This window comes from Phacochoerus africanus, chromosome 6 (assembly GCF_016906955.1).
Source record: "Phacochoerus africanus isolate WHEZ1 chromosome 6, ROS_Pafr_v1, whole genome shotgun sequence".
Classification (NCBI taxonomy): Eukaryota; Metazoa; Chordata; class Mammalia; order Artiodactyla; family Suidae; genus Phacochoerus; species Phacochoerus africanus.
Window position 1 is genome coordinate 47,036,527 of NC_062549.1, and position 19,716 is coordinate 47,056,242.

The following is a 19,716-nucleotide window of genomic DNA, read 5'->3' on the forward strand; positions in this document are numbered from 1 at the left end:
TATTAGAGATGTGTTTTTGAAATTTATAAAGTCACTGCCAAAGAGTTAATGGTTATGGGTCACTTTGAATATCTCCTTCTTATAAATTCAGCACTGACTTTCTCAAATCATAAAAATAATAGCAAAAAAAGTGAGCTATCTCTTTCCCCAAAAAATAAACAGAAAAGAGATTGTCAAAAAATAAAATTTATCATATGATATGAGTGGTAGACTGGCTTTGCTTCTACGGTGTAAATGGAAGCACTGACCTTACGCTGAATTTAACTACTAAGAATAAATAAAAAGGAAAATAACTCTAACCTCTTGTATTTTTGTTTTCTTCCTGAAAAAGTCAGTGGAAATGTAACCCATGATCAATCCAAGTGGAGTGTACGTTACTCAAACTATTATAGCTTAAAAAAATGTAAAAATGTAAATGAATGTAAACATGCCTGACTCAGTGAATTATTGGATGCCTCATTAAGAGATGCCTCTGACATTAAGATTTACAAAGAAATCCAAATATTTAGAGTTTTTTGCCCAATGGACATAATCAAATATTTTTTTATGAAGGACCTTTTCCAGAGGAATATATAAGAATTTTTCTACATTTCATCTGAAGGAAAACAGCTGTTCATTAACAAGTTTACACCATAACTACACCAGGTTTGGTGCTCTTACAATAATAGCATGGAAAAAGAAAAGCAAAATTCTATTAGTAAATCTGAGGGGACTTCCTGGAGCGTTGATGGTAACAATGGCCATGAATCCAGCTTCTGGCCTATCATCCTGGACTTTTAACTCCTGAGTGCTACTGGGAAAAGAAATTCTTATAACTCAGCTAAAGCAATCACAATCACATATAAGCAACAGGCAAGCCTCCCAGAGCAGAGAACAGAATGAAGACTGGAAAATGAATCCGAAAGGCTATATATAAGCTATATATAAGATAGCTTATACACCACCCCACCTCCTATCACAATATTCATTCCAAGTATTTTATCAATCTAAATGGGAAGTGTATGCAGACAGCAAGAGACTATCTCCAATATCTCATGCATGGAAAAATTCCTTAACAACCAATTATGAAAAAAACAGATTGAAAAACTGGACTATATTAAAATTTAGAACTCTTTTCCCAACAAAATACTATTAAGAGAGTAAATTTGTTTATAGTGTGAAAAACCAGAGTGTGAGAAGAGAGTCATGTTGGCTCACAACCTTGAGTGTCCCATGTGAAATCTGAAATTGGCCAGGGTACACAGAGGGCAAGGAGAAACCTCAGAAAAAGGCAGACAACTCCAGATGGGTAGGTAGGTAGTAGGGTAAATAAGCAAGGAAACTTACAAGTTTTGGCTTGAGTGTAAACCTAATAGATCTCTCACATCCTTGCCAGAATCATAAAGCCTTTAAACTGGGTAAAGTCAGGCATTCAATCCAGATGGTTTCAACACCTTACACACTCAAAGCTAGTTCCTTGAAACAGCTCTGGCTGTGGAAACAGTGGGTCAAACTTACATTCCAGATGGGGTGGGTGGGTGTTGGGGAGAGGGAAGGAGCCTCATATTGCTGGGATCCAGCTCTTGGGTCAACAGTCATGGTCTGCAGTCATGTCCTCTCAATGACCTTCTCCAACAATTTGTAATACATAATTGACAAAGTTATATATCCAAAATATACAAACATTATATCTAAAAATAATTTATATGTATAACAGAAAAATGTGTAAGGTGTTCCCGTTGTGGCGCAGTAGTTAACGAATCTGACTAGGAACCATGAGGTTGCGGGTTCAGTCCCTGCCCTTGCTCAGTGGGTTAACGATCCAGCATTGCCATGAGCTGTGGTATAAGTTGCAGATGCGGCTCGGATCCTGCGTTGCTGTGGCTCTGGCGTAGGCCAGGGGCTACAGCTCCGATTCGACCCCTAGCCTGGGAACCTACATATGCTGCAGGAGCGGCCCAAAGAAATAGCAAAAAGACAAAAAAAAAGAAAAATGTGTAAGAAAGATGAACAGGCATTTCACAAATAAAAGGATATAAATATCCAAAATAAAAATAAAATAATGAACTTTATTAGTAATCAGGAGAAATGCAAATTAAAATAAATGAAATACTGCCATGCACTCACAAGAATGGCTAAAAATAAGAGATTTTGATTGCTAAGTATTAGTGAGGATGTTGCACAATGGAAATTTTTATACACTGTTTGTGGGAGGTTAAGTTATAAAGATTCTGAATGGCCATTTGGCAGTGTCTACTAAACATAAATAGAACATATGTATACTTCACAACCCAGCAATTTCACCTGTAGTTTTTATCAACCTAACAGAAAAAGTTGTATATATCTTTGCCGAAAGATAAAAAGAATGCTCACAGCAGCATTATATTTCACATAGCCCAAACTAGAAGCAACCCAATGTCCACCAATAGCAGAACAAATGAACTGTGTAGTATATTCATACATTGGAATGTTATATAACAATGAGAATGTAGGAGCAATTGCTACACAGATAAAAGCCAGAAACAGATAGTTGCATAAATTTACTTATATATACTTCAAAAGCAGATTAGCTATATTGTTGGAAATCATTACTGGTTAGTTTTAGAGAGAGAATGGGAGTCACTATGGGAGACACAAGCAAGGCTTCTGGATTCCTAGTGATATTGTTTCTTACCTAGTTGGTAGTTATAAAAGTCTGTTCATTTTGTGATAATTCATGATTTGGGAACTTTTAGAAATCATAGGTCAATTAAAGAGTTAAAAAATTAATAGTGTGCCAGTAGGGATTAAGGAAGCCTCTTTGAAGAAGTCAGCCATAATAAAGATCAGGAAAAGTACATTCATAGGATAAACAAGCAGCTAGTGCAAAGGACCTAAGTAAAACAACGCTAAGGAACAGAAAGAAAGCTGCTGTGCCCAGAGCCTGGGCTGAGGGAATAGTTTGAGGCAGAGCAGGCAAGGTTACCTCCTCCAAGGTAAGAAGTTGAGATTTTATACCAAAAGCTGTATTTTCTATCTCTAAACCCAAGGATTATTTTATTGCACAAATGGAGGAAAACTGAAGTTAAAGAGATTAAGGTTAAGAATGAATTTATTAAAGTCTAATAAATATTATGTTCAATTATAACGCAATAAAATCAATCAAGAGCTCCCTCCCCCCTAAAAAATGTATGGGCTTTTCTCCCTCGAATGCTTTTGCAATAGAACTATATCTCATAAAGATTATTGTCCATTGTCTTTTGGTTTAAATTATAATCTCAAGAAACTGGTCCAATTGAGCAGCAGACATGAGCTTGACTGATTATGTAACCATTGGCAAGTCATAACTTCCCTGAGCCTCAGTTCTCTTAAGTATAAAATAAAAAGGTGGAGAGTAGTATCTTCTAAGACTTTTCTAGCTCTAAAACTCTATTATTCAGTGTCACTTACATTCTAACTGCTTTAGTTTTCTGCAAGAACAAGAAACAACAGCTATCACTCCATACCTGAAACATTTCCTGGAGATGTTTTCATACATCAATTTTTTTCTTCTTTTTAGGGCCGGAACCTGTGGCATATGGAAATTCCCAGGCTAGGGATCAAATCGGAGCTACAACTGCCAGCTTATGCCACAGCCACAGCAACGTGGCATTGGAGCCACATATGCAACTTACACCACAGCTCACGGCAACACTGGATCAGTGACCCACTGAGTGAGGACAGGGATCAAACCTGCATCCTCACAGATACTATTCGGATTTGTTTCTGCTGTGCCATGACAGAACTCCCCATATATCAATTTTAAATGAGTGATATTATTACTTAAAATTCTCACCTTATTTTTCTGAGTATTAATACTTCCATTAATGCAGGATTCTTAGAGAAGGTACTAAGTAGAGTAACAAAGTAATAACTCTTAACGTAAAATATTGATATGGTTACACTATACCTATGGTTACCAAAGGTAGTATGTCATAAAATACAGTGATTACCCATCAATGTTTGTTTCTCTTTTTCTTTTTGTCTTTTGAGGGCCGCACCCACGACATATGGAGATTCCCAGGCTAGGGGTCTCATCAAAGCTGTTGCTGCTGGCCTACGCCAGAGCCACAGCAATGCCAGATCCCAGCCACATCTGCAACCTACACCACAGCTCACAGGCAACACCGGATCCTTAACCCACTGAGCTAGGCCAGGGATCGAACCCGCAACCTCATGGTTCCTAGTCAGATTCATTTCCACTGCGCCACAATGAGAACTCCTGTTTCTTTTTCTTAGGAAGAAATTTTATTTTATTTTATTTTATTTTTTTTTGTCTTTTTGCCATTTCTTGGGCCGCTCCTGAGGCATATGGAGGTTCCCAGGCTAGGGGTCTAATCAGAGCTGTTGCTGCTGGCCTATGCCACAGCCACAGCAATGGCGGGGATCCAAGCCGCGTCTGCAACCTACACCATAGCTCACAGCAACCCAAGATCCCTAACCCACTGAGCAAGGCCAGGGATCGAACCTGCAACCTCATAGTTCCTAGTCGGATTCATTAACCACTGAGCCACGAAGGGAACTCCAAGAAGAAATTTTAATCAATTGATACTGACACAGTCTCTCTTTTCTGGTCCTCTCTGCCATGCTTGCAAGCTTTGCTTCTTTTTTCTCCCCATCCTGTGGCACGTGGAAGTTCCCTGGCCAGGGGAACCCATGCCATAGCAGCCACCAGGGCCTCTGCAGTGACAAAGCCAGATCTTTAACTGGTTGCGCCACAGAAAAGCAAGCCTTGCTTCTTCATTCATCATTTGTAATAATGTATAATAATAAAGAAAACTCTAAGACAGAGATGATTAATAGAAAAACTTGTATATGAAATGAGACAAATCAAAAATTTTATGATACCCAATTAGACATCAATAAAAAGACATGCAGGATATTCACAAATTCTATACTTTCCTATAAAGTAGTTGATATTATCAATAGTTAAATAAACACGTGTCTGAAGGAGCTATCATTTTTGCTTATGAAATTGGCATAAAGTTTGAAAGTGAGAACATCTCGTGTTGAGATGTACTTGTTGAACATGGCACTATCACATATAGTTCAAGGTATTTTAAACTCATACAGATCTCAGGAATAGCAATTTGGAAATACACATCAAGAGTCTTGGAGTTCCCATCGTGGTGCAGCAGAAACAAATCTGACTAGGAACCATGAGGTTGCGGATTCAATCCCTGGCCTCGCTCAGTGGGCTAAGGATCTGGCTTTGCCATGAGCTGTGGGTAGATCAGACATGGCTCGGATCCCCAGTTGCTGTGGCTGTGGTGTAGGCCAGCAGAAAGAGCTCCGATTAGACCCCCTAGCCTGGGAACCTCCATATGCCTCAGGTGCGGCCCTAAAAGGACAAAAGACAAAAAAGGAGTTCCCGTCATGGCTCAGTGGTTAACGAATCTGACTAGGAACCATGAGGTTTCGGGTTCAGTCCCTGGCCTTGCTCAGTGGGTTAAGGATCCGGCGTTGCCATGAGCTGTGGGGTAGGTTGCAGATGCGGCTCAGATCCGGCGTTGCTGTAGATCTGGTGTAGGCTGGCAGCTACAGCTCTGATTCGACCCCTAGCCTGGGAACCTCCATATGCCGTGGGAGCAGCCCAAGAAATCAAAAAAAAAAAAAAAAATCTTTAAAAGCTTAATAACTTTTGATTAATAATATTACTTCTAGGAATCTATCATGAAAAATTCCAAATTCTAAAAATGTTTCATGCACAAAACTATTCATCAGTTTTATATATTATACTGAATTAAAAAAAATGGTTACTAAGTTTTTTAGTTTTTCAAGAACTAAAAAACTAAGAATGAAGTATTATATATATATAAACAATGAAATATAAATAATCTTTTATTTATGAAAAACAGCATCTTATCATATAATCTCAACTGATTAAAAACAGTAGGGAAGTTGAGAAAAACAATACTAATAAAGTTAATTAATATGGTTATATTGCTAGAATTAGTGGAAGGGAAGAATATATATTCAAAAAACAAAACAGTTAAAAGAGCTGAAGATAGCTGCATGTGAAGTTAGCTTTGGAACAGGGACTGCACTAGTACTCTTTCCTGTGTAAATAATATAAACAAATTACTTTTATAAAAGACAATGAAAAACAATTAAATGAAAAAACCGAAAGACTGAAAATATACCAAAGTATTAACAGAAGTTTTCTTTAGGAAGTCAGTTTAAAAAAATTTTTTATTCTTTTGTATTTTTACATTTTTCTATGATAATCATGTCTTAAAATCAAAAAGTACAGAAACAGGAGGGTCTGTTTTACATTTACATGGTGTTTTTAATTGTTTCATCTCAATTATAACCTAGTGAAACAGATATTATAATCATGAATTTCATCAGGAAGAAAATAAGAAATGACAAACTTATAAAAGGTCATTTATATAACTACTGGGACTTTTTTTGCTACGTCACAAGAAGTACTGATAATTATAAAACAAGAAAGATGTAGATAGAAGAGAGGAAAACTATGGTTAATGTTAAAGGTAAAATGGAGATTGGGTATGGTACCCCAGTGAAAGCCAAAAATATTGCAAATATCTGGCCCACTCATTCTAAACCTCTAACATTACCCATTTATGTATATAATTTAATGTAATTTATGTACAAAATTAACTGTCAATATAATAAGGATTTGCATATTAGGCTTATAGCATATAAATTCAAACAGGAAAACTAGATTCCTTTACAGATCTGTTCAGAGGAGGTTTGGGCAATGGGGAAAGTCGATCTAGTGAGCATGTAATGAGTGACTCCTATGAAAGTAAAATAATTTTTAAAATATAAATGCAAAATTACAGCCACATAAACTTGGGATATCTAATTTGATACTTAGGATGACAAATCAGTCAAACCAAATATGGACTGAAATAAAATTATACACAGAAATATTTTATAAGCTTTATTCTACACAGAGAATATATTTTCCCTTAAAAGCTGAGATAGAATGCTCTTAGATATCACTTTTTCTAAATTCTAGAGATAGGATGAATTACTTCCTCCTCCACATTTTTATGCTGCTGGAATCTGGAATAATATTTATCACAACATATCATAAATAATTATTTAGAGATCTATTTATCCTGATAATGAGTTTTAAGAGGGCAAAGGCTGAGATTATTCATGCCTTATTTTCAATACCAAATAAAACATCTGGCTACAAAATAGGTCCCTTGCAAAAACTTGTTTGAATTAATATTGAGCTATATAAAGAAGATAACTCACAAGTCCTTTCTCTATCTGCACTTCTAAGCACTTTTTACCTCTATCAAATCCTGCATTCACTTTCCTTTTTTGTATTATTTTTAAAAAACTCTTTGCAGGGACAATATCCCATCTTATTTACCTTTTAATATTCAAGTTTACCTATCGTTAGCCTTGCACATAACACATACCCAATGAATGTCTGCTAATTAACAATCATTAGACTCGAAAATACTCAAAAGATTATAGAGAGTTTGTATCATTTCCATTATAACCATGATGCAGGCCAGAGTAGTCTTAGGAGCCTTTTGTCTTCCTGATGAGTCCTTCTATTGTATCCCACTGTTCCTTGGTAACCTAACACAAAAAGAAAAAATATATTCTCATGTGTTTTTAAAGCTTAGTATCCTAGCTGCCAATATTATATTATATTCACAAAATGGCATTACCTTCCGCAGATGGTTGAATTCCCCTGAAAGTAGTACTTGCTCCCCACCATCGAATCTAATTGTCTGAAAAACAATAATAAAAGCTGTGAAATTAACTTATTTTAAAAAGTTTCTGGAGTTCCCGTAGTGGCTCAGTGGTTAATGAATCCAACTAGGAACCATGAGGTTGCAGGTTCGATTCCTGGCCTTGCTCAGTGGGTTAAGGATCCGGCATTGCCGTGAGCTGTGGTGTAGGTTATAGATGCGGCTCCGATCCCGCATTGCTGTGGCTCTGGTGTAGGTCGGTGCTACAGCTCCGATTCGACCCCTAGCCTGGGAACCTCCACATGCCACAGGAGCACCCCAAGAAATGGCAAAAAGACAAAAAAAAAAAAAAAAAAGCTCCTGAACCATTAGCCATTTCTCCCTTCTAACTGTATGGAGTATCTCCTTGACACTTTCAATCAAAGCCTAGATTTTAAAGACAAAACCTGATGATTAAATGATTGATTTACTCTTTTTAGAATCCTCTCTCCATCATTTCTACAATTTCAAATAAAGACTGTCTTAGAGGCATATTTACCAGAGTAATTTGCATTTAATAAATAATTTATTAATGAAAAATTCCATAACCCAAACAATATATAGTAAGAGTTTTATATTATACATACATAATATACTAAATACAGCTAATTCAATACTTTTTTTTTGTCTTTTTGTCTTTTTAGGGCTGCATGCGCAGCATATGGAGGTTCCCAGGCTAGGGATCCAATCAAAGCTGTAGCCGCCGGCCTACACCAGGGCCACAGCAACATAGGACCCAAGCTGAGTCTGCAACCTGTACCACAGTTCATGGCAATACAGGATCCTTAACCCACTGAGTGAGGTCAGGGCTCGAACCCCTGTTGTCATGGATGCTAGTCGGGTTCGTTAACTGCTGAGCCATGACAGGAACTCCTAATTAAATACTTTAAATCATATTTACATTTAATATCGACAGGATTGGTTCTACAACCCAACCTTCCCAACCCAAATCCACCTCCCCAAAAAGCTGAAAGAAACAACAATACTTACAGCTCCATTAATCCAAGAAGCATAATCACTGCAAAGGAAAGTAGCAAGATTTGCAAGTTCTTCCACAGTTCCTAGCCGACCACAGGGAATTCTGTCAATCATTTCTTTCTCAAATGCTCCAGTTGGGTCAAGACGGCTAAAAGCACCCTTAGAAGTTAAGAAAATAGGAGTTCCCATTGTGGCTCAGCAGAAACGAACCCAACTAGGAAACATGAGGATGTGGGTTCAATCCCTGGCCTTGCTCAGTGGGTTAAGGATCCAGTGTTGCCGTGAGCTGTGGTGTAGTTTGCAGATTTGGCTTGGATCAGGCATTGCTACAGCTGTGGCTGTGGCCAGCAGCTACAGCTCCAATTTGACCCCTTCTGGGAACTTCCATATGCTGCAGGTGTGGCATTAAAAAAGGGAAAAGAAAAAGAGGAAATTAAGAAAGGAGTTCCTGGAGTTCCCTTTGTGGTGCAGTGGTTAACGAATCCCACTAGGAACCATGAGGTTGCAGGTTTGGTCCCTGGCCTTGCTCAGTGGGTTAATGATCCAGCGTTTCCATGAGCTGTGGTGTGGTGTAGGTTGCAGATGCAGCTCATATCCAGCGTTGCTGTGGCTCTGGTGTAGGCCAGTGGCTACAGTTCGACCCCTGGCCTGAGAAACTCCACATGCTGCAAGTGCAGCTCTAAAAAAAAGAGAGAAAAAAAATATGTTCTTTTTTTTAAAATACAATCTCTTTGCTATTTAAGAAATAAATTTGCATCAAGTGGAATGTTACTGTGTCAGCCTATTCATACCTTAGTCCTTGTAAGCAACAGAGAATTTTGCCAAATTCTTCCATATTCATTTTACCTAATATTGACCTTTAAAAAAAACACTGGGAAATACAACTTTTTTACCTTAGTTTCTTCTTATGTAAAATGAGGATGCCTGTCTCAGCTACTTCACAGAATTGTTTCTCTGAGAAATGAGAAAATGTATATGAAAGTACTCTGAAATATATACAAGCTTAATGTGGTAGAGGTAGGGGTGCTACTGTCATTTGATTTAGTAAACACAGAAAAATGACTCAAGTAGTTAATATTTAAGAGGAAATTCTTTTTCTTCTCTTTCTTCTCAAAATAATTGAATAGGAAGAAATAAGTATGTAGGAATATTGAATTCAAGCTACATCCCAGTTGGGATTACAAATTCTTATACATGAAAACAAAAAGAAGTATGAGAATGAAGTTATTTAGGGTAATGTGAGAGAACCCAGAACCTGTGGACTTTTTGAGCAACACCTATAACAGCATTAGTGATAATTATGAGTTGCAATGAGTGTCCGTAAGGATTACTGATCACAGGTGAAATGCATGACATCAGAGGGATGTTTAATCAGAGAGTCATGGGAATTAGATGGCATGCATAATTGTTTGAAAGTAAAAAGGCACAGACATGAGTCAAGAAAATGCTGCCTATGACAAGGCCAAGCTTGTATAATAAATTTCCAAAGCATCTTATAAATTAAAAATATAGTTAAATTTTCATGATTTAAAAATGTCAAAGCAAGAAACTTTAAAATACAGTAAAAGTAAGAAAGAAAAGACAATAACAGATCACTAAAGAAAATCAGACAAAATGCCAAAATTGACAGCATAAAAGATCCCAGAAAGATTAAGACACTGAAATAAACCTTATCAAGGAATTGTATAGTGGCTGTATTCCTGCCCATCTCCTTATTATGTTGGATAATGGCAAAACGCTACCAGGGCTCCAAACTCAGGTATCCCCGGAAAGTCCCACATAGACAAGAATATATCTATCAATGTTTCACTCCTTAATTACTGAAAATGAGATAATAAGCAAACCAAAATTACCTTGGTTTTTATAGGCCCTGGTTGAATCACATTGAATCGCATTCCATATTTACTCCATTCAGCTGCAAGAGACCTAAAAATTAAAATAAACAACAAAGATTCTAAAACATTATATGTTAAAAATAATAACCAACACTTACTGTATGCTTACTACATGCCAAAGAATACAACTCCAACAGGTAGGCATTATTATTATTCCCCAAATCAGAGAAGGAAACTGAGGCACAGAAAAGTTAAGTCACTTGCTCTGGGTCATATGGCTAGTGAGTCAACGTCAAGTAGTCTAGAGTTTGTGCCCTTAATCACTCTGCTGTACTATCTACCATTTACATTTTATAATGTACGTACTATGCTAGACATATTTACCATGACATTTTAGAACCAAGTCCAATATCAATATACATTTTTAAAGTGGGTATCATTATTTAGCAAAAAGAAATGAGAGAATTATGCCCCTCCCCAAAATTTTCAAGTTAAGTGCTGCATTTATGAAGTTCAATATAACTTATAGTACATTAGATTACAATATTTGCAACAGCACAAGTGCTCTTAACTGAGTAAGAGATGGGTTAAATAGATTTAATATATTAACCAGGAGTTCCCATCATGGCGCAGTGGAAATGAATCTGACAAGGAACCATGAGGTTGCGGGTTCGATCCCTGGCCTTGCTCAGTGGGTTAAAGATCCAGTGTTGCCGTGAGCTGTGGTGTAGGTCGCAGACGAGGCTTGGCTCCCGAGTTGCTGTGGCTCTGGCGTAGGCTGGAGGCTACAGCTCCAGTTCAACCCCTAGCCTGGGAACTTCCATATACCGTGGGTGCAGCCCTAAAAAGACAATTAATTAATTAATTAATTAATGATCCACTGTTACCATAAGGAATCCACTTCATTGGCTCACTAGATGCTAAGCACAATATACTCAATACCTGTTAGTTATTATAGTTGTTCAATCAACAGGTGTTTACTGTGAGCTTACTATGTGCCAATACCCTCTAAGTGTTTAACCTTTTTTTTTTTTTTCTCTTTTCTAGGGCCACAACCGAGGCATGTGGAGGTTCCCAGGCTAAGGGTCTATTTGGAGCTGTAGCCACCGGCCTACACCAGAGCCACAGCAAACGCGGGATCCGAGCCGCGTCTGCAACCTACACCACAGCTCATGGCAACGCGGGATTGTTAACCCACTGATTGAGACCAGGGATGGAACCCACAACCTCATGGTTCCTAGTCAGATTTGTTAACCACTGCGCCATGACAGGAACTCCTCTAAGTATTTAACCTTAAGTAAAGAAAAGCAGTCCCTGTTCTCAAGAGACAGCCCATCTCTTTCAAGAGATGTCACTTCAATGTATATACTACTAACCTGGGAATTGTGTAATATGAGGCAGGGCTACTTAAAGGAAGAAGTACCTGAATCTAACAGGAAAAAGAGGGAAGATTTCCCTCAAAAGGCGATAATTGAACTGACACTTGAAGAAGGATTAGGCATTTCTCGGGTAGGGGGAGGAGGATGGGAGATAATATGGGATAGAGTGGAGAAAAGACAGCCCAGGCATATGGACTAGTATGAGTAAAGGACAAAGGCATTCACAACATATGGTATTTGAAGAGCTACAAGGTATCTGGTATGATTGTGTATTATAAAGTAAGAGGACTGATGGGAATTCGGGCCAGGGAGGAAGGTTACACATATATTGAGCATCTACCATGTGCAGTTCACTAGGCAGTAGTAACAAAATAGCAGCACAAATCATAGTCCTTAAAGGACACAAAATTAAAACCTCTAATAAGAGAAAAAAACAAATATTGATATTGTACAAATGGTGCTAAAGAGTCAAGTTCAAGTCTCTTATTTTCAATATTATCTGTCCTTTAAAAAAGGTAATTATCTCTATTCAGACTTAGATTAAACTGCTTAGTAAAGTATTGCTTCTTTGTATTTCACACAAATGTGCATTATCTGTTTAAATGTTTAAAAAGTACTTTGAAACTATTCAAAAAAGGGAAGAATTATGCAATTCTGCAGGCAGTGAGCACCAGCTCTACCAGATCTTGCTGAGCAACGAATATACAGAGATGAATAAGATATGGTTTCTTCCCTCATGGAACTCACATTTTAGTGGGGAAATCATATAGCTTTAATGGTATGTTAAAAAGTAGTCTATAATGCCCTTCTCTATGCCTTCTCTTTATATTAGTACACCACCTTCATTTCGGAATCTGTAACAATGGATGGCATTTGTTAATGTGTTAGTCTTCTTAACAGATTGAAATAGTTTTAAATGCAAAGCATAGAGAATGATTAATTCTGTTCTAGAGAAATAAGAGAAAATATCCCAGAGTGGATGATACGAGAGCCCTGAAGGGGGGCCAAATGTCACAGCAAACCCACAATAGAATATCCCAGGCACAGATATATGAAAATGCGTAAAGGATTTAAGGAAATGTAGAGCACAGCAATCGTGGTAAAAGAATATAAGCTCAGATGAGGATAAGGACTGCTCTTTTCACATCAGTATCATACCCCTGTTCCTAGCAGAGTGCCAAGCACACAAAAGGTACACAATAAATATTTATTAAATAAGCTAATAAATAAAGGCCAGGGCCAAGTCTGTTTAGAAAACCATATTTAGTTTTGGCATTTATTCCAGAGTAATAAAAAAAGATCTAAGTTTTTTAGCTAGGGAGTATAATAAACATATATATTTTTAGAAAGATGAGTCTAGAGGAAACATGAATAAAAAATAAATAGAGGAGTTCCTGTTGTGGCTCAACAGAAACGAATCTGACTAGGAACCATGAGGTTGCAGGTTCGATCCCTGGCCTCGCTCAGTGGGTGAAGAATCCGGCCTTGCTGTGAGCTGTGGTGTAGGTTCCAGACAAGGCTCGGATCTGGCATTGCTGTGACTGTGGTGTAGGCCAGCAGCTGTAGCTCCAATTAGGCCCCTAGCCTTGGAATCTCCATATTGACATGGGTGTGGCCCTACTAAAAAGTAAAATAAATAAAGAAATAAATAGAGGCGTTCCCATTGTGGCTCCGAAGAAATGAATCTACCTAGTATCCATGAGGACACAGGTTCAATCCCTGGCCTCATTCATTGGGTTTAGGATCCTGCATTCCCGTGAGCTGTGGTGTAGGTTGTAGAGGAGGCTAGGATCCTGCATTGTTGTGGCTGTGGTATAGGCTGGCAAATAAATAAATGAAAGAAAGAAAGAAAGAAAGAAAGAAAGAAAGAAAGAAAGAAAGAAAGAAAGAAAGAAAGAAAGAAAGAAAGAAAGAAAGAAAAAGAAAAGAAACTGGAGGGTTCCCACTGTGGCTCTGCAGTAATGAACCTGACTAGTATCCATGAGGATGCATGTCTGATGTCTGGCCCTGCCCAGGGGGTTAAAGATCCGGCATTGCTGTGAGCCGTAGTGTAAGTTGCAGACACGGCTCAGATCTGGCTTTGTCCAGGCTGTGACCCCTAGCTTGGAAACTTCCATATACCACAGGTGTGGCCCTAAAAAAAGAAAAGAAACTGGTAGCAGAGAAACACATTATGGGGTTATTACAGTAAGCAAGACAAGCAGCGATAAGAACTTACATTATAACAAAGACATTGGAAAAGAACAACAAGGAACAGATTCAAAAACCAATCAAATGGAGAGTTCCCAATGTTGCATGGGAGGTTAAGGATCTGAGTTTTCTCTGCAGCAGTATGGGTCTGATCCTTGGCCCAGCACAGTGAGTTAAGGATCTATATTGCTGCAGCTGTGGCAAAGGTCACAGCTGTGGCTTGGAGTCAATCCCTTGCTCAGGAACTTCCATATGCTGCAGATGCAGCCAAAAATAAAAAAGCAATCATATGCTGCTGAGAAAAAGCCACAAAGCCTAGCAAGTGATCACTGTCCATGTTAGTTCTATTAATCTTGTACAATAGGTACAGTAAAAGGATGAAGGAGTGTTTAAGAGAGGTCAGAGAGGGCACTAAAGACATGTGGATAAAATACTCCAGTCTGAGTTTCTATCAACCCTTCTCTCATACTTTATAATACAGTCATACCAGATAAGTAATTAAAATTAAATAAAATTTAATTTCTCATCACAGTAGCCACAATGCAAGGGTTCAGTGTAGCTATTGGATAGTGTACATTTATAGAACAGTTCAACCATTGCAAAAAATTCTATTGGACAGTACTACTATAGATAAAGAGACCTATTCATGAGATAGAATGTCTCCTGCTAAATCAAAATTAATATTTTATTTTTCTCTATAGAGAGACTAGAAATCAGGAATTTAGTTACACAAGCTACCAAAACACATTATTTATCTTCAGTGACAGGATTAAGATAATAATACTCACTTGCTCATGGCTTCCACTCCTGCTTTGGCAGAAGCACTTGGTACCACAAAACCTGACCCAGTCTCGGCATAGATGGTAGTAATAGCAAGAAATGCTGCTCCTGACATTTAAACGGATGTAGTAATTAACAATACAGCTAAATCAAGAGTTCCAATTGTAGCTCAGCAGTAAAAAACCTGACTAGTATCCATGAGAACGCAGGTTCAATCCCTGGCATGTTCAGCAGGTTAAGGATCCGACATTGCCATGAGCTGTGGTGTAGGTTGCAGATGCAACTCAGATCCTGCATTGATGTGACTGTGGTATAGGATGGCAGCTGCAGCTCTGATGAGACCTCTAGCCTGGGAAATTCCATGTGCCATAGGTAACCCATAAAAAGACAAAAAAAAAATACAGCTAAATCAATTAACATCAAGAAAACATGATTTATAATAATGGAATCTGTGGAGTTCCCGTCGTGGCTCAGTGGTTGACGAATCTGACTAGGAACCATGAGGTTGCGGGTTCGGTCCCTGGCCTCACTCAGTGGGTTAAGGAGCTGTGGTGTAGGTCATAGATGGGCTCAAATCCCGCATTGCTACAGCTCCGATTAGACCCCTAGCCTGGGAACCTCCATATGCCATGGGAGCGGCCCTAGAAAAGACAAAAAAATAAAAATAATAATAATAATAATAATAATGGGATCTGATTCAAAAGGGTATAACAGAAAATTATGCATTTTTGCATCACTAATACTAAATTAATGAAAGTAATAAAATTGTTGGATCTTTGCTAGTAGTCTTGCTGTCATTCAAGATGGCTCAGTCTGTGCGCAATTAAAATTCTATACCAGGTGGGTCAATACTAATGTTCAAATCTCAAAGGTATGGCCCTATTACACCCTGCATAATCAGCTGGACAGGATTTCCATTAACTAAGCATCCAATTAAGTAAAAAGAAATCAAAACCAAAACTAAATTAGCAGGGACTGCTGCTTCCAACATCATGGACTTGCCCTCCTCCTAAAATATAAGGAAACTGTATTAAATATATGACACAACTACTTTCAGATATTATTTATCAGGCAGGGAAAGACAGCAATTCCTGAGAGAAGAAAAACAAATGAAATGAACCCTAAGATCAGATTTTTGCCTAAAGGTACTATACATTTATTATACTACATATATACATACACTATATAGTATATACTACACACTATGTACATATATCAGATAGAAAATGGCATAATAATTATGAATACAGAAAATTATGGCATTATCACTGAGTTGAGGAGACAGAGATCAGAGTTTGGGGAGACAGAGGAAGTTGGAGTTTGGGAGGAAAGTATACAGAGATAGAGCCCCATAAATCTGCATAGCGTATCCTTGGGTTTCTGGCCAAACACCAAGCTGTACATGTTTAGGATAGATTCTGCAAGGCCAGGCAAAGAACAACTGCCTGGGAGCTATAAGGTGAACAACTCCCAGAGTATACATAGGGCTGGGAGATACGTGAGCCTAAGTAGCATCATGAACATCCAGGGTTTTCAGTGGAAAGGTCAGAAGGTTTGTGCCTTAGGAGAAGGGTTAAGTTAGCCCAAAAGTAAAGTCTACACTAGACTCATTCAAATACAGATTAAAAATGAACACTGAAATGATCAAGCTGACCCACAAGTTTTTAATTCAAAGGGAAATTAAAATGCACACACATGTGCCACACACACATACCTCAAAAACATAACATTAATAGCATGTAACCAGAAACTACCATACATAAAAAGACACAGAAACAACCAGAAGAAAACTCAGTAAGAGAAAGACTCTCAGAAATAACAGAAGAGAGTTCCCGTCATGGCTCAGCAGAAATGAATCTGACTAGTATCCATGATGATGCAGGTTGGATCCTTGGCCTTGCTTAGTGGGTTAAGGATCCGGCGTTGCTGTGGATGTGGTGTAGGCCAGAGGCTACAACTCCAATTTGGCCCCAGCCTGGGAACCTCCATATGCTGTGGGTGCGGCCCTAAAAAGACAAAAAAATAAAAATAAAGAATAACATAATAGAATTAGCAGACGAAGACCTTTCAAGTGATATTGTGCAATAGACAGAATGAGATTAAAACATTTCCTCACACCATAAACAAATATAAAAAATATAAGACCTGAAACAGTAAAATTCCTAGAAGAGGAGTTCCTGTTGTGGCTCAGCAGGTTAAGAACACAAATAATATCTGTGAGGTTGCAGGTTCGATCCCTGGCCTTTTTCAGTAGGTTAATGGATCCAACACTGCCACAAACTATGGTGTAGGTTGTAGATGCCACTCAGATCTAGCATTGCTGTGGCTGTGGTGTAGACCAGCAGCTTCACCTCAGATTTGACCCCTAACCTGGGAACTTTCATATGCTGCAGTACAGCCCAAAAAGAAAAAAAAAAAATCCTAGAAGAGAACATAGACAGAACAAACACTCTTTAATATAAATCATGGCAATATTTTTTGGATCTGTCTCCTAAAGCAATAGAATAATAGCAAAAAATTAACAAATAGGATCTGGCCAAACTTAAAAGCTTTCACACAACGAAGGAAATCATGGACAAAATGAAAAAACAACCTACTGAAAGGGAGAAAGTATGGCAAAGGAGATGATCAATAAGGGGTTAATATCCAAAATATAAATAAACAGCTCATACGACTCAATTCCAAAAACAAAATGATTTAAAAATAGGCAAAAGATGGAGTTCCCATCATGGCTCAGTGGTTAACAAATCCAACTAGGAACCATGAGGTTGTGGATTCAGTCCCTGGCCTCCCTCAGTCGGTTAAGGATCCAGCGTTGCTATGAGCTGTAGTGTAGGTCACAGACCTGACTCAGATCTGGCGTTGCTGTGGCTGTGGCATAGGCCGGCAGCTACAGCTCCGATTAGACCCCTAGCCTGGGAACCTCGATATGCTGTGGGTGCGGCCCTAGAAAATACAAAAAAAATTAAAAAATAAAGTAAAAATAGGCAAAAGACCTGAATAGACATATTTCCAAAGAAGATAAACAGATGGCCAACAGGCACATGAAAACATGCTCAACACTGCTAATCATTAGAGAAATGCAAATCAAAACCACAGTGAGATACCACCTCAGCCCTGTTGCTGTGAGCTGTGGAGTATGTCGTAAAAGTGGCTCAGATCTGGCAATGACATGGCTGTGGCGTAAGCCAGCAGCTACAGCTCCGATTTGATCCCTAGCCTGGGAACCTCCATGTGATGTGTGTGTGACCCTAAAAAGACAATAAAGTAAAATAAAATAAAATGTAAACACAGAACTACTGTATAATCCAGCAATCCCACTCCTGAGCATATATCCAAAGAAAACCATAACTTGAAAAGATACATGCATCCCAATGTTCACTGCAGCACTATTTACAATAGCCAAGATATAGAAGCAATCTAAGTGTCCACTGACAGAGGATAAAGAATATGTGGTACATATATATAATGGAATATTACTCAGCCTTTAATAGAATGAAATAGGAGTTCCCATCGTGGCTCAGTGGTTAACAAATCCGACTAGGAACTATGAGGTTGCAGGTTTGAGCGCCCCCCCCACCCGCCCCCTCGCGCTCAGTGGGTTAAGGATCTGGCGTTGCCATGAGCTGTGGTGTAAGGTCACAGACATGGCTCAGATTCCGCATTGTTGTGGCTCTGACATAGGCTGGCAGCTGCAGCTCTGATTCGACCCCTAGCCTGGGAACCTCCATACGTCGTGGGTATAGCCCCAAAGACAAAAAGACAAAAAAAAAAAGAATGAAATAATGCCATTTGAAGAAATATGAGTGAATTTAGAGATTATCATACCAAGTCAAAGACAAACATCATATGATATCACTTACATATGGAATCTTAAAAAAGGATACAGATGAATTTATCTGAAGAACAGAAACAGACTCATAGACTTTGGAAACAAACTTATGGTTACCAATGGGGATGGTGGAGGAAGGAATGGATTGGGGGCTTGAGACTGGCATATACACACTGTGGTATATGGAAAGACTGGCCAACGGGGAACTACTGTATAGCAAAGGGAAGTCTACCAAATATTCTGCGATAATCTATATAGGAAAAGAATCTGAAAAAGAATGGATGTGTGTATATGTATAACTGAATCATTTTTGTTATACAGCATAAATTATCACAACATTGTAAATCAACTATACTTCATTAAAACTTAAAAAAAAGGAAGTCCAGAAATAATTCCATGCACATATGGACAATTAACACATGGCCAACAAGCAAAGAACATATAACAGAGAGAAGATAATTTCTTCAACAGTGGTGTTGGGGGGAGTTCCCTCAGTGGCTCAGCGGACTAGGATCCGTGAGGATGTGAGTTTGATCCCTGGCCTTACTCAGTGGGTTAAAGATCCGGCGTTGCCATGAGCTGTGGTATAGATTTCAGACATGTCTCGGATCCCACATTGCTGTGGTTGTGGCACAGACTGGCAGCTGTAGCTCTGATTGAACCCCTAGCGTGGGAACTTGCATATGCTGCAGGTGCGGCCCAAAAAAGCAAAAATAAACAAAACAATGTGTTGGGATAATTGGACAGCCACTTACGAAAAATGAAACTAAACCACTATCTCACACCATACACAAAAATTAACTCAAAATATATGCCACTGGTGCCAAAAAAAGACAATAATAAATGGTTCTGAGGAACCCTAGCAAACTGTTAGTGGGGATGTAAATTGGTACAGCCACTATGGAAAAGACTATAGAGTCCTCAAAAAATTAAGAACAGAACTACAATATGATCCAGCTATCCCACTTCTGGGTATTTATCCAAAGAATAGGAAAACACTA

The 19,716-nt window shown here is 38.4% G+C and overlaps 1 protein-coding gene across 2 annotated transcripts in view; it reads right to left on the reverse strand.

Moving 5' to 3' along the window:
* Window positions 1-6,171: 6,171 nt before the first annotated feature.
* The window catches only part of DECR1 (2,4-dienoyl-CoA reductase 1), a 35,880-nt gene continuing 22,335 nt past the window's right edge, over window positions 6,172-19,716 (reverse strand). Inside the window, exons 6-10 of one of the 2 annotated variants that reach the window (XM_047783634.1) lie at window positions 14,892-14,991; window positions 10,553-10,625; window positions 8,712-8,858; window positions 7,659-7,721; window positions 6,172-7,566 (exon numbers count right to left, since the gene is read on the reverse strand). In XM_047783634.1, coding sequence (XP_047639590.1) covers window positions 7,507-7,566; window positions 7,659-7,721; window positions 8,712-8,858; window positions 10,553-10,625; window positions 14,892-14,991 — 443 coding nt within the window. In that variant the 3' untranslated portion in view covers window positions 6,172-7,506. Of the gene's footprint in view, window positions 7,567-7,658; window positions 7,722-8,711; window positions 8,859-9,404; window positions 9,654-10,552; window positions 10,626-14,891; window positions 14,992-19,716 lie in introns of those variants that run through there. The other variant, XM_047783635.1, reaches the window with a different exon arrangement.